General features: G+C 43.1%; 1 protein-coding gene across 2 annotated transcripts in view; it reads left to right on the top strand.

Annotated features, from left to right (window-relative positions):
- Nucleotides 1-13,528, top strand: part of VSTM4 (V-set and transmembrane domain containing 4) — a 111,210-nt gene that overhangs the window by 56,416 nt on the left and 41,266 nt on the right. For both annotated transcript variants that reach the window (XM_029915861.1, XM_029915855.1), the window contains exon 6: nucleotides 1,972-2,005. In XM_029915861.1, the coding sequence (XP_029771721.1) occupies nucleotides 1,972-2,005 (34 nt within the window). The remainder of the gene's footprint in view (nucleotides 1-1,971; nucleotides 2,006-13,528) is intronic.

The following is a 13,528-nucleotide window of genomic DNA, read 5'->3' as shown; positions in this document are numbered from 1 at the left end:
TTTCTCAGTAATTGAATTCAGCACCAATTCTATTCCTACTTTTCCATAGACGCCAGCCCCGAAATACTTCATTCAGTATAAAAAGAGGCAGGCATGGATGAAGCTTTCTTCTACTACTCAGTATTTTGAAAGCCTTTGGAGTTCCATGTCAACAGTCATATAGTGATCTATCATTGAAAATGATTTTTAATACTCTACCAGCTGACAACTGGATTGGGTTATTATTTAATCCTTGTTGAAAGCAAAATATTGGAAACCTCTCCGCTGGTGAAAGGTTTATTGCTCAGCCATTAGTTATTCACTTTCTCAACACTGGCACCAAGATTTCAAATCATTTCTTGTTTGGTGCCTCCTATTTGCCCCTAGGACAGATCTACATAGTGCAAGTCAGGATGGGCGAGAGGTGTGCATTCAATTTTGTGCAGAGAAAGGATGACATGATGAGGAGAGGGGGAAAGCAACACAGCCAGAGCTCAGGCAGGTGTCAAGAGAATGAATTCTGAGGAAAGCATACAATGCTAGGTGAGGATCTAGAAATTGATATCCTTAAAACTGCCCTTCCTAAGAGTGTCCAGTGGTACACAGACCCCAGACTAATGATCACTGATCTGTTTAATAGGTCTAGAGTAATTCCGGGAATCTATGAATTGTTCAGTAAATACTAACTATGGTTTCATTATTGCTGCAGCTGGAAATTATCCAGCACAGAGTAGGTGCTCAGTAAACAGAATGCAGAAGGAATTTATGTGCTAATAAAGGGTTGGAACAGGTAAACCTAAAGAGCCCTCTCTCAAGCTGAGATTCTGTCATGCTGGTCTGGAACCTGTCCTGGTCAGCTGCAGGACAGATCACTCCAAAGTGTCATAGCTTAGAACAACAATGATTTCATTTGCTCACAATTCCGTAAGTCATCAGTTTTGGCTGGGCTTAGCTGAGCAGTTCTTCTGGTCCTAGCTGGAGTTGCTGCTGCAGTTGCAGTCTGCTGATGGATGAGCTGGGGCCTGGCTGCTTTGGGGCATCCGCTGGGATGACTTGTGTGTCTGTTCATGCAGTCTCATCTTCTAGTAGGCCAGCCAGACTTCTTTCCATAATAGCAGAAGAGTTCTCTACAATGAGAGAGAGAAAGTGAGCAAACCTCAGGGCATAAGGGCTTTTTATGCCTTTGCTTGTGACATATTGGTTGTTGTTTCATTGGCCAAAGCATATCTGGTGGCCAAGTCCAGGGTCAGTGTGGGAAGGAGTTTCACAGGGGTGTAGGTAGACACAGGGAGGTGTGATTCATGGGGGCCATTGGTGTAATGATCCACCACCCAACTCCAGGGCCTGTAGCTTTACTTCTGTTTGAGATGAACTCAGTTGTGAGTATAGATTGGACACTTTTTAGGATAACTGCCTAAGTATTCTTATATTTCCTCTGCAGCTAAGATCTGTTTTTTCTCAATGGGACCTACTGTGGATGATGTCTTACTCTAAGACTGTTTTTCCAAGGGCCCCCACTTAGTCCTGAAAGAGCACTGATCAGAGAATGAAAACCCATTTTATAGAGAGGAGCACCTAAGTGGAAACAGATTTCCCCATCTCATGACTAAGGTAGAGCTTTGAAGTTGGGTGACTCTGTTTCTCTAGGACCTTTCAGGTTAGAACCCACCTCAATCTAGCTTGACAAAACAAACAAACAAACAAACAAACAAACAAAAGAATGTGGTTAACACACTAGGAGATCTAGGGTATCTGGCTTCATGCCTGGCTCAGTCCAGGAATGGAACAGGATCAAGTCACTGAGGTGTTTGTGCTATAGTCCTGCTGTACTCATCCAAAGAGACGTATGAAAACCCCAAGAGGTGGCTTGTGTCAACATCTGGGTAACATCTGGGCATCTACATTTCCTGGTGACTCCTGGAGCATATATATCTAAAGTAACATTTATTTACCATCTTCTTCTTTTTTTTTTTTTTTTTTTTTTTTTTACAGTGAGACATTATTTGGTGAAATGTCCTCAGAACAGGTAGGAATATTTTCCTTCTTTTTTCAAATGAAACTCTTTGATATTTTACTTTCTATTGATATTAGCAAGAAATTGGTTAAATTTGTATCTTTACCTAGGGGGTCTGCATATTGGTCTGCAGATTGGCCTACAAACGTGTGTCCTTCATGCACTTGCATGTTTCTAGATTCCATGCTTTGGTTATCACCCCCGAGGGTCCCAGAAAATATGGCTCCTGCTGGAGGAGGCTTGGCACCTGCTTCTGAAGGACTGTGCCCCTGCTTAAGAAGTGGCTAGCAGCTGGACTGAGCCACTCTGATGTCTTCTGACCACAAATGCTCCTAATTCCCTTCCACCAATGCAGGCTTGCCCCATGCCCCACTCTGCAAAGTGTGGCCATTAGTCATATATGTGCTAAGATGCTATCTTTCTAGCTGGTGGAACAAACCTCACAGGAAACATAACAGTTAGCCTAGAGGTTGCAAACTTGTAGCATTTAGGAATTTGAGACTTTTGGTCTAGTCACAATGGCATAGGTCAGTTTCTCCCTGCTCTTCCCTGCTAAGCACAACCACAAATCCTGAAAATAATATCAGAGACATCCAAAGGAGGACTGTGAAAGGTGGTAAGAAGAAAATTATGAGAGCCAAAGACAAAGAAAAAGTCTTAAAAAGAATCAGAGACAAGCCATGCGTTACCTACAGGGCAACACAAATTTGAATGACAGTGCATCTTTCGTCTGAATCCATGGAAGACAGAAAGAAGTGTCACATTTTCTTTTGTTTTTAAGTTTATTTATTTATTTTGAGAGGAGGGGGAAGAGAGAGAAAAGAGGAAGAGAATCTCAAGCAGACTCCATGTTGTCAGCACAGAGCCCAACATGGGGCTCAAACTCACAAATCATGAGATCATGACCTGAGCTGAAATCAAGAATCAGCCGCTTAACCAACTGAGTCACCCAGGTGACCCAAAGTGGCAAATTTTCAAATATTGAAAGAGAATTGTCAACTACAAATTCTATATCCAGCAAAACTATCCTTTGGGAAAAAAAGGAAAATAAAGACATTCTCGAATGAAGGGAAACTGAAAGAAATTGTCACTGTCAGGCCTCCTTTGAAAGAATGACCAGGCATACCTGGGTGGCTCAATCAGTTGAATGTCAGACTCTTGATTTCAGCTCAGGTCATGATCTCATGATTCATGAGATTGATCCCTGTATTGGGCTCTGTGCTAACAGTGGGGAGCCTACTTGGGATTGTCTCTCTCTCCCTCTCTCTCGGCTCCTCCCCCAGTTGCATGGGTCTAGGAGTGGCTGGGTGGATAGCACCGGGCATATTTTGGAATGCTACATTTGAAGATACAGATGCATGTTAATTGGGAAAAACTCACTGAAAGCATTACAAAACTCTAATGCCTTTTTAGAGTTGAGGTTTGGACAAAAGGATAAAAGTGACTAAATATAAAAAAAAATAGCTGCTGGATGATGGGCACAGGCAGCTGCACAAAGTCTCTTTTTTTTAAACAAAGAATGGCTAAAATAAATTCTTGAAATAGAAGAAAAAATCTTGGTACATTAGGAAGAAGGAACAGTAGAGCAGAAATATGGGTAAATAAGTAGGCTATTCTTTTAAAAAATTTTAAAGATTATTTAAAAATATTTTATAGCTGAAACAAATATTATAAAACTATCTGAGAAGAAGTAGCATTATGATCTTTAAAAGTGGGGAACGAAAAGTTACCTAAATAGAAGTGAAGGTTTTATACTTCACTGAGAGTGATAGAAATTTGGTACCAGTAGACTGTGGTAAGTCACACATGTATATTATAATGCTCAAAACAACCATTAAAGTAACCATGGAAAAAATGCATTCAAAAACAGTATAGAAAAATAAAGTTAGAATTCTAAAATATGTTCAAGTAACATAAAGTAACAGAAGAATGAGAACCATAGGAAATAAACAGAAAGCAGATAATAAAATGTCAGACTTAATTGCTAACGTGTTGTTTGTCTCAACCTAAACAGTTTAAATATCTCAATCACATGATACAAGTTAACAGAGTAGATTTTTAAAAAATGCAACCCACTTAGAAAAAACTCACTTGAAACACAGTGACTTATGTAGGTGATGAAAGGATGAAAAAAATTATTCTGTATAAGTAATACCAAAACAAATTAAGAGTAAATATGATATATAACAAAATAGACCTCAGAGCAAAGAAACTTACTAGAGACAAAGAAGGACATTAGATAATGATAAGAGGATGAATCCATCAGGAAGACAGAAGTCCTACATGTATGTACACCAAACAGAACCACAAAGTACATACAGCAAAAACTGAAAAAGCTGAAATTAAAAATGGATAAATCCATAAGCATCATTGGCAGCTCCGGTACCCACTCTCTGCAACCTGTAGACCTTCCAGACAGAAATTAGCGAAGATATTGAAGACCTAAACACCACAATCCCCTGACTGGACAAAACTGATACATATCCAACATCCTGACCACCAACGGCAGAAAGCATGTACTTCGAGCCCCCACAGAACATTCTCCATAAGATATGGTCCATCTTAGACTTAGCTTGGGCTTTAAAACAAACCTTGGCAAATTTAAAGCAATGGAAATCATACAAACATGTGGAAACCAAACAACATACTTTAAAAAATGATCCATGGAGCAAAGAGGAAGTCTCAAAGAAAATTTAAAAAAATACGGAGAATTGACCCCCAACTGAGAATAAGCATAACAAAACATGTGTGATGCATGTAAAGCAGGGCTGATGGGGAGATATATGGCATTAAAGGCTTAGGTTAGAAATTAGGTAAGCCCTCAAATCAACAATCTGAGGTCTTGCCTTAGGAAATTAGGAAAAGAGAAAAATAAACCCACACCCGACAGATGGAACAAAATGGTAAAGATCAAAGCAGAAACTAACGAAATCAAAAACAGCAAAAACAATAGAGAAAAATCAACAAATGGAAAATCTGATTTCTTAAGAGACTGTTGGGAGAAAATAAATAAAGGGTACCCAGGATCTCTCTGCTTTATCTCTTACAACGGTGTGTAGATCTGCAATCATCTTCATAAAAACCTCACTTAAATATGAATTTGGATGTTTCTCGGAGATCCTGTTTACAACCCCAACACTCCCAATACCTGACTGCCCGGTGTTACTGCTGCCGTGTTTGGGATCCAGAGAATCCCTGTTACTAATATAAGAATGGACACTTATTTTATTGAGAGTTTACTGGCTACCAGACAGTGTTCTAAGAGGTTGAGAAGCAACAGCGAAGGAAAGAGGCAGAAGCCCCTGCTTTGTAGAACTTCCCACACAGTAAGTGCAAATCCACGTGTCCATGGGAGAGATGTCTGACTATGGCCAAGTGAGGAGATGAGCAAATCCTCTCCCCAAAAAGCAACTATAAAATTGAACAAGATGGACAAAAATTACTATTCTAGCACTCTGGAAAGACCAAAGGTATATACTAAATGGAGAGCCTTTTGTACTTGAAACACTGGTGGACTGCTGCGGGACAAAGTGGGATTCTGTGGGGTTTTGCCCTCGGGCTGCTCTGATTCTCTTCTTTCCTGTTTAGTTGGTGAGGAGCTTCTTTCTCTGAAGGGCAGGGAATACGTAAGGACCACCAGCAGGTCTGTTGTGGTACAAGGGGGCTCATGTGACTTGGAGCAGTGTCCAATCTTCCCGTTCAGCAGTGATGTCAGTGGAGGTGACCTTCTTAGGGGTATTAGGCAGGGAGGCCCAATGGCTTGAATAGCCTGCACTTTTGGTCACAGTTGGGACAAGCTGAGGCAACGTGCCTGTGCAGTGGAGATGGAGAACACCCAAAAGAAGAGAAAAATACCGTGCAAATAGTAATAATAAGAGAGCTGGTAGCTAAATTAGTAGCAGATCAGATATAATTTAAGGCAAGAAATATTACTGTAGACCAAGAAGGAAATTTCAAATTATGAAGGAACACACACCAGGAAGATACAACAATTGTAAATGTATATGCGCTTAACAATGGAGCTCACCATGTAGGAAGAAAATCAGAAAATTGAAAGGTGAAATTGATGATTCTAGAATAAGAGCTGGGGATCTGATGATACACTTGCAATAATTGATAGAATAGTTAGACAGAAAATCAAGGGCACAGAAGATCAAGCAATTTGAACGGACAGAGTAGGAATACTTTACCCAATGATCACCTACCACACCTTTCAAGTGCACTGGAAGTAGCCTCCAGGATAGACCAGATGCTAGGCCAGAAAACGGATCTGTATAAACTTAAAAATTTTATGTATATAAGAAATCATACAAAGTTTGTTCTCTAAGCAAAATAAATATGAATTACTGACAGAAATCTGGGAGATTCCCAAATGTTTTGAAATTTAAAACAACACACTTCTAAATAATACAAAGAAGAAATTTTAAGAGAAATTAGAAAATATTTTGAATTAAGAAGAAATGAAAACAAAACACATGAAAACTTATAAGATATGCTGCTAAAGCAATGCTTAGAAAAAGAGTTATAGATTTAAATGCCTGTTTTAGACAAGAAGAAAGATCTCAAATCAATAACCTAAGCTTTCACCATAAGTAACTAGAAAAAGAAATGCAAGTGAAATCCACAGTAAGCAGAAGAAAGGATATAATAAAGATTAGATCAGAAATCAATGACATGGAAAACACACACACACACACACAAATCAATAAAACCAGAAGTTAGACTGTCCATGAAAAGAAAAAAGAAAACCAGAAGTTAGACTGTCCATGAAAAGAAAAAAGAAAAAGCCAATTACCAAATCAGGAAGAAAAAAGGGAATCGCTACAGACTCAATAAAAGTTAACAGGATTATAACAAAATATTATGAACACACTTATTCTAACAAATCAGACAACATAGATGAAATGGAAAAACTCCTAGAAAGATGCAAATTATCAAAACTGATTTTAAAAGAAAGCTATAATATGAATAATCCTATAATAAATCAAGAAATTGAATTGTTAGCTAAACTCTTTCCAGTCAAGAAAAGCCCAGGCCCCACATTGCTTTACTGGTGAAATATATCAAGAATTAAAGGAAAAAATAATAATAATCCTTCACAAATTATTTCAAAAGGTTTAAGAAAGCAGTCTTTTCAATAAATAATGCTGGGATAAAATATATAAAGAACTCTTACAACTCAACAATAAGATAACAACACAAAAATGGGCAAAAAAATTTGAATAGATATTTCCCTGAAGAAGATGTATAAATGGCTAACAAATTCATGAAAATATATTCCGTTTCATTGGTCATTAAGCAGTACAAATAAACACTTTTAAAATGTCTTTTTATTTATTTTTGAGAAACAGAGATAAACAGTGCAAGCAGGGGAGGGTCAGAGAGAGAGGGAGACACAGAATCTGAAGCAGGCTCCAGGCTCTGAGCTAGCTGTCAGCACAGAGCCTGATGCTGGGCTCAAACCCATGAACTGTGAGATTATGACCTAGCTTCAGCTGGCTGCTTAACCAACTGAGCCACCCAGGTACCCCGTAAGCAGTACAAATAAAACCACAATGTGATGCCATTGTATACACCCACTACAATGGCTATAAAAAGACAATAATGTCAAGCGTTGAGGAGGATGTGGAGAAACTGGAACTCTGTTCATTGCAAGTGGGAATGTGAAATGGTCTAGCTGCTTTGGAAATCAGTTTGGTAGTTTCTGAAAACATTCAACATAAATTTACCATATGACCCAGAGATTTTACTCATAGGAATCTGCCCAAGAAAAATGAAGCTTAAGTCTATACAAAGACATACATGCAGTTGTTCGCAGCTGCTTTGTACATAGTAACCAGAAGCTGGAAACAATCTAAATATAGCCATGAACTGGTGAATGGATAAACAACATGTAGTCATCCATTCAAAACTGTTGATACATTCTGCACATGGATGAGCCTCAGAAACATTGTGCTCAGTGAACTAAACCAGATTAAAAAAAAATACGTATTGTATGATACCACTTATTTGAAATGCCCAGAAAAGGATAAATTGATAGAACAGAAAAGAGTTGCTTAGGCCTGAGGGTGGAAGGAGGAATTAACTATAAATGACCCAGAGGGAAATTTGAGGTGTGGGGGTAATAGAATTGTTCCAAGACTGTATTGTAGTGATGGTTACACCACTTTATAAATCCACCCAAAAATTATTAAGTCATACACTTGAGATCAATGACTTGCATGGTGAGTAAATTATGCCTCGATGAATGTATTTGTGTCTTTTTAAAAGCACAGAGCCCTAAGGACTGGCGTTTCAGATGTGGGGGGGAGATTATGGCTGGGAAGCACAGAGGCTGTGAGGGACCAGCCTGCGGTGCTTCTCAGGATTTACTTGCTGTGATCTACTGTGTCCCTCGCACCGTTAGCAAGTAGTGCCATTTGGGCCCCTCCCTTCTGCTCCCAAGTTTTACTTTTTGGTAATGAGGGTAAGACATGCCCTTTCTCTGAGCTGGTCTCAAAGTTGAAAGTACAGTAAAGGTGTTACCCTAGCCTGGTGGGCTTAGAGTTGGGTCTCCCCAGCCATGGGATACGTACCAGAGGTCAGTGATGATCACAGAGTCCCACTCAAATGCGGCCCCTCTACCAGCGGGTGCTGTCAGTGGATCTGAGTGCCTGAGTCAAGCTCTCTCCATGGGCGTGTGTCCTGTTGGCCAGCCCGCAGATCTACCCTGGAAAGCTTGCCTTTTACTCCACTGCACCCAGGACTGTGCAGAGGTACCCTGCTGACTTGCTTTCATCTTGCTGATTAGAACCTCAGGCCGGTTTGAACTGGTCAGTCCTTACTTTTCATCTGGTTCTGGCCTGAATTGTGCTCTGCGTCTGCAGCCCAAACAGAGGCTCCTTCTGTCCCTGTCGTGCTGGGGCCTCCCAGACCTCAGCTCCATCTGTGCTGTGGCAGTAGGCAGCTGGGCCCTTGGAGTCTCAAGCTATCACAGGATAAATGTCCTTCTCTGTCCTCTGACCACTTCCTCCTAAGTGAGAATGAACAGAGAGCACAGGACCAGGGTGGGATGCCAGGAGCGGAAGCCCTCAGGCAGGGGAGGGACCCTCAGGAAGAAGCCACATGCTGGTGCTGAGGCTGTGGTCACCAAGGGGAGGGCCCGCCAAGTGACTGGGACAGACCTGGAGACTCTAGGGGTTTCTTTGACTTGCTGGGAGAAGTTCATACCGAAGGAAAGCGAGTCTCATTTGGAATGTGTGTCATCCCCGAAGTCGGAAGTTGTTATCTCCTGGGATGGGGGTGGCCCTGACTTTGGGGTTGGAAGACTGTTTCTTTCCCATGGCTAAGTGCTCTCCTGGAGCAGAAAGCTGGGCTGGAGCATCTCAGGGTTCTGCAAGATTTTCGGCTCCCTAAAAGCAGCTCAGGGAGTAAGCATGAAACTGCCCAAAGGGCCCCGGAAAGCCAGATTTGAAATGAAATGCTACCAATTGCATAGAGATGTGGCATGTCCCCACACCACGACTCCTCAACGGATCCAGATGCCTTCTTTCCCGTAGGTCAAGTTCAAGAAAAGTTGCCAAGAGGGTGGACATGGGCTCCAGAAAGGCAATCCCCAGCCATTAGATTTCCTGATCTGTTGCTTGACTCCTTCTTATGGGTTTGAGATAAGAAAGTATTTGCAAATGAGCGAAATTGAAGTGCACATTATGTTCCCTGTGCTAACAGTAGCTACGACTGAAGTGATCCAAGCTTTCTTCATGTTTTCTGGTGTGTGTACTTTCTCATGGATACACAGGGGCCCAGACTATTCATATGCTGGATAAATTATAGGCATAACATTACCGTGGTTTGTGAGCTTTGTTTAAAGAACTTTTCAGTTTTTTCTGAACCATCAGAGATTTTTTTTTAAAAACCACACCCTGACAGTCGAAGTATGGGATTTAATTAATAGTTGATTTGTTCAGAATCTTAGTTTGAAGGCAGAGATGATTTCAGAGAGAATCTAAAGATACTGGCTCTGAACTTAGATATGTAACCACTTGCTCCATTACCATAATGTTGAATAGTGGTAGTATTATAGAATTTGTTTTTTTCTGTGAAAGGTAATCTGCTATGATGTTTAAAGATTCTGGGGCCAGGCTCCCTCAGTTCAAGTCTGGGCTTTGCCACTGATTGCGGTGTGCCTTTGGGCAGCTTTACCACCTCTCTGATGAAGTGGGGGCAAAGATAGCACACAGCGTTGTTGGCAGAATTTGATGAATTAGTCTGTGTAAAGTGCTTCCCACGGTCCTGGTAAATGGCGAGCTCTATGCAAGTGGTTCTTTTATTATTCAGTCACACTTATGAGTGATTCTTCCGTATAGGATTTCTTGTAAGGCCCGTAGGGCAAAGATAAAATAGAACGCAGCCATGCCCTTGAGTTCTGCATCAAATGGGAGACCTAGAGAAGCGAAACCGTGGCAGCAAGCTGTCATGGGCACCCAGAGGAGGTACTCCTAGCCATGTCTCAGGGTTCTGTGGGTGGTAGGGAAAGCTTTTTGGGGGTGAAATTCGGGCCAAGTATTGAAGGAGTAAGAGTATTCCAGAAGAGGGTTGGGGGAGGGCAGCACATGGAAGTGGGGAGGAAGAGGTACAGTGGGTGAAAAGCTGGGGTCACTTGGTTCATGAGGGTGAGGAGCCCTGCATCTGCAGGGAGGAGAGGCTGGAACAGGAGGCAGAGCCAGATGCCAAGGGATGGGCTCAGGGCTCAGCATGGACACATTCCATTTTCTTCATTCCTCACCACAACCCTAGGAGTGGGTGGTGTGATCGTCCCATTCTACTGATGAAAACTGATACAAAAAGAGTGTGGATGATGGTGAGGTCTGTGCCAGGCAGAGGTGAAGCTGCGAGCATGCCAGCCCAGGCCACCTGGCTGCAGGACTAATGCACTCTCCCAGACACGCTAGGAACCTCAGACATGATTATGAGTGCTTCGGTGCTGGCATTCAGACAGATGAACAAGGAGGAGATGCTAGAGAAGTCAGGGCGCTGGAAGCACAAGTGGGAAGGGTCTAACCACATACAGCTGCGGCGGCTCTACATCCCCCTGACTCTGAAAAGTCAATGTGCTTGGGGTATAGGCATCGATTGGCAGATGCTCCAACCATTGTTGCTCTTTGGTTGGGTTTTAGCCCACATGCCTGCTGAATGAATGCCTTCCCTCTGGCCATGTTCACCTGAGCAAGCATGGTGGTGAGGGCAGGGATAGCAGCCACGGCCGTGTGGCTCCTGACCCCCGTCCTGCATCCCTGACATCTTTGCTGTGCCTCTTATCCTCACCTCACCCCAGCTCTCAGGCTCCATGTCCCTCCCTAGTTCCCAGGCACAGGAAGGCAAGAGGAACACTGGCCTGTGAGATGGAGCCTCATTGTTATTGCTGGCATCATATAAAAACCATGCCACCCAGGGGTGCCCCGGGGGGGGGGGGCTCAGTCAATTGAGCGACTGACTTTGCCTCAGGTCATGACCTCACGGCATGTGAGTTTGAGCCCCACATCAGGTTCACTACTATCACCTCTGTCCCCCTCTCTATCTGCCCCTCCCCGTCTCACACTCTCTCTTTCAAAAAGGAATGAACATTAAAAACCAAAACCATTCCACCTGGATTTGGTGTTAGCTGGAGCCGTGACACCCAGCAGTTTGGTGGCCTTGGGCCACTCGAGAATTTTTCACCTTCCACAAAATGGGCACAAGTTTGCTTTTGTCCTTATTGCTCAGAGTCATTGTGAGGGTTTAGTAAGATAGCAGTGGCTGTGGGCTAATAGCCTGATATATGCTCACGGCATGCCTATGTCCCTCCACTTTTGAACACTTTACGGGATTTATTTCTAATCCTCATAAAATCCTGCAAGGCACAAATTAGTCTCCCCAGACTAAGAACAGGAATAAAACTGCCAACTATTAGATAAATACCTAGCCCTCTGTACTATGTACGAACCTTCTGATTCCAGGTGACAGGAAGCTAGCACAGATGGTGTTACCCAGGAAGGGACCTGGCTGGGTCATCTAACTAGAGGTGGTGCTGTGGGTGGGCCTCAGGGCAGCTCTGTCTAGGAGACACAGTGGTGTTGGGCTGATGGCGTCCATTCCCAGCCTGTTTCCGGGCAGTGCTGGCCCCCCTTGGGAAGAGAAAGGTGGTAGCAGGTGCATTCCTGCCTGGCCTAATGAAGGAGTCATCTCACTTCCTGACCAGCAAACACAACTGTACCTTGGTGGTAGGGGACTGGCCTGAACCAAGCATGGTGGCTGGAGGATGGGTGGGGCCAATCCCACACAAACACATACCCTCAACCGTCCGGGCGATAGATGCAGGGCACATAACCCCAGTGACTTCTCTGCCATTTTTCTTATGACCCAAGATGAGAACACTGCACAGAACCACTAAATATTGAGACATGATCTTAGCAGTTCATATTCAGAGATCCTTAATTCACAAAGTTTGTGAAAGTCCCTTCACGAAGCTGGCAGGGAACTCAGAGGAAGAGCTTGGAAAGCGGGGCCCCAGCAGAACCTCTCAGGTTGTGTAATCCATTTATGATAAAAGGCCCCGGAGACTGTGGACAGGGAGACGCTCTGGCAACTGCCTCACAAAGGAGCAGCTTTATTCTGATGCTGCTTGGAACGTGCATGCAAAAACTCCATAGGATGGAGGCAAGCAGAGAAGAACGCACTGTGACTGCCAAGGTCTGCTGCTTTTTTCTCGGTGCACCAGTTCTGGCTCAGGCTGCAGAGATCTCTGTCATGTCTGGCTCCCTCTTCAAGGACTCTAAGAGAGATTCCATAATAATGATGATGATAATACTGGTAAGACAATAGTAGGTAAAACCCATTAAATGCTTATTTCATACAACATATGGTTTTATGTTCTTGGCATGTATTACTCATTTACAAAAAAAAAAAAGAGTCATTTCAAGGGAGTCACCATAAGTGGGTGAGACCCTTTGTCCATCTTGAGAGTGAAATTCTGCAACTTTAAAGCAGCTCCTGGCATGTGGTATCCATTAACCTTGAGTAGTCCAGTAGCAGGGGAAGCCCACGGAGCATGCTCCAAAGCCTAGAGAGAGATGTCAGGAAATGTGTCCTATTTCCATGAGTCATTGGCCTTTCTCCATGGCAGCCAACCTGGAGATGGGAGGCTGTGATTGTACTCCACCCCCTAAGCTTGTTGAGATATAATTGAACGTAACATAATGACAGTGAGTGGCCACCACACTTGATGTTGCAGGGTACAGGGTATGGGGTGACGAGCATGCTGCATGAGATCTTGGAAAAGGGAGCACAGAGCTGCTTGGCAAGGAGCTCATGATCCTCTGGGAACCCATATCAGGCATCGTCATTGTCAAAACAGAGATAAGTGGGCAGGAGGAAAGGGAACACATGGACATTACTGAAGATAGAACAGGCAACTAAAGCAGTGGCTTTCAAAGACAGCATGGAGAAGGACTCGGGAGGTGGGGTGGGATGGGGAGAACAGCTCCAGGAAGCAGGCCTGGGTGGCTGTGGGCAGGACCA

The sequence above is a fragment of the Suricata suricatta genome, chromosome 2, assembly GCF_006229205.1.
Source record: "Suricata suricatta isolate VVHF042 chromosome 2, meerkat_22Aug2017_6uvM2_HiC, whole genome shotgun sequence".
In the NCBI taxonomy this organism is placed as follows: Eukaryota; Metazoa; Chordata; class Mammalia; order Carnivora; family Herpestidae; genus Suricata; species Suricata suricatta.
The sequence above is the reverse complement of the archived record's forward strand: the minus strand, read 5'-3'. Positions and strand labels throughout refer to the sequence as shown.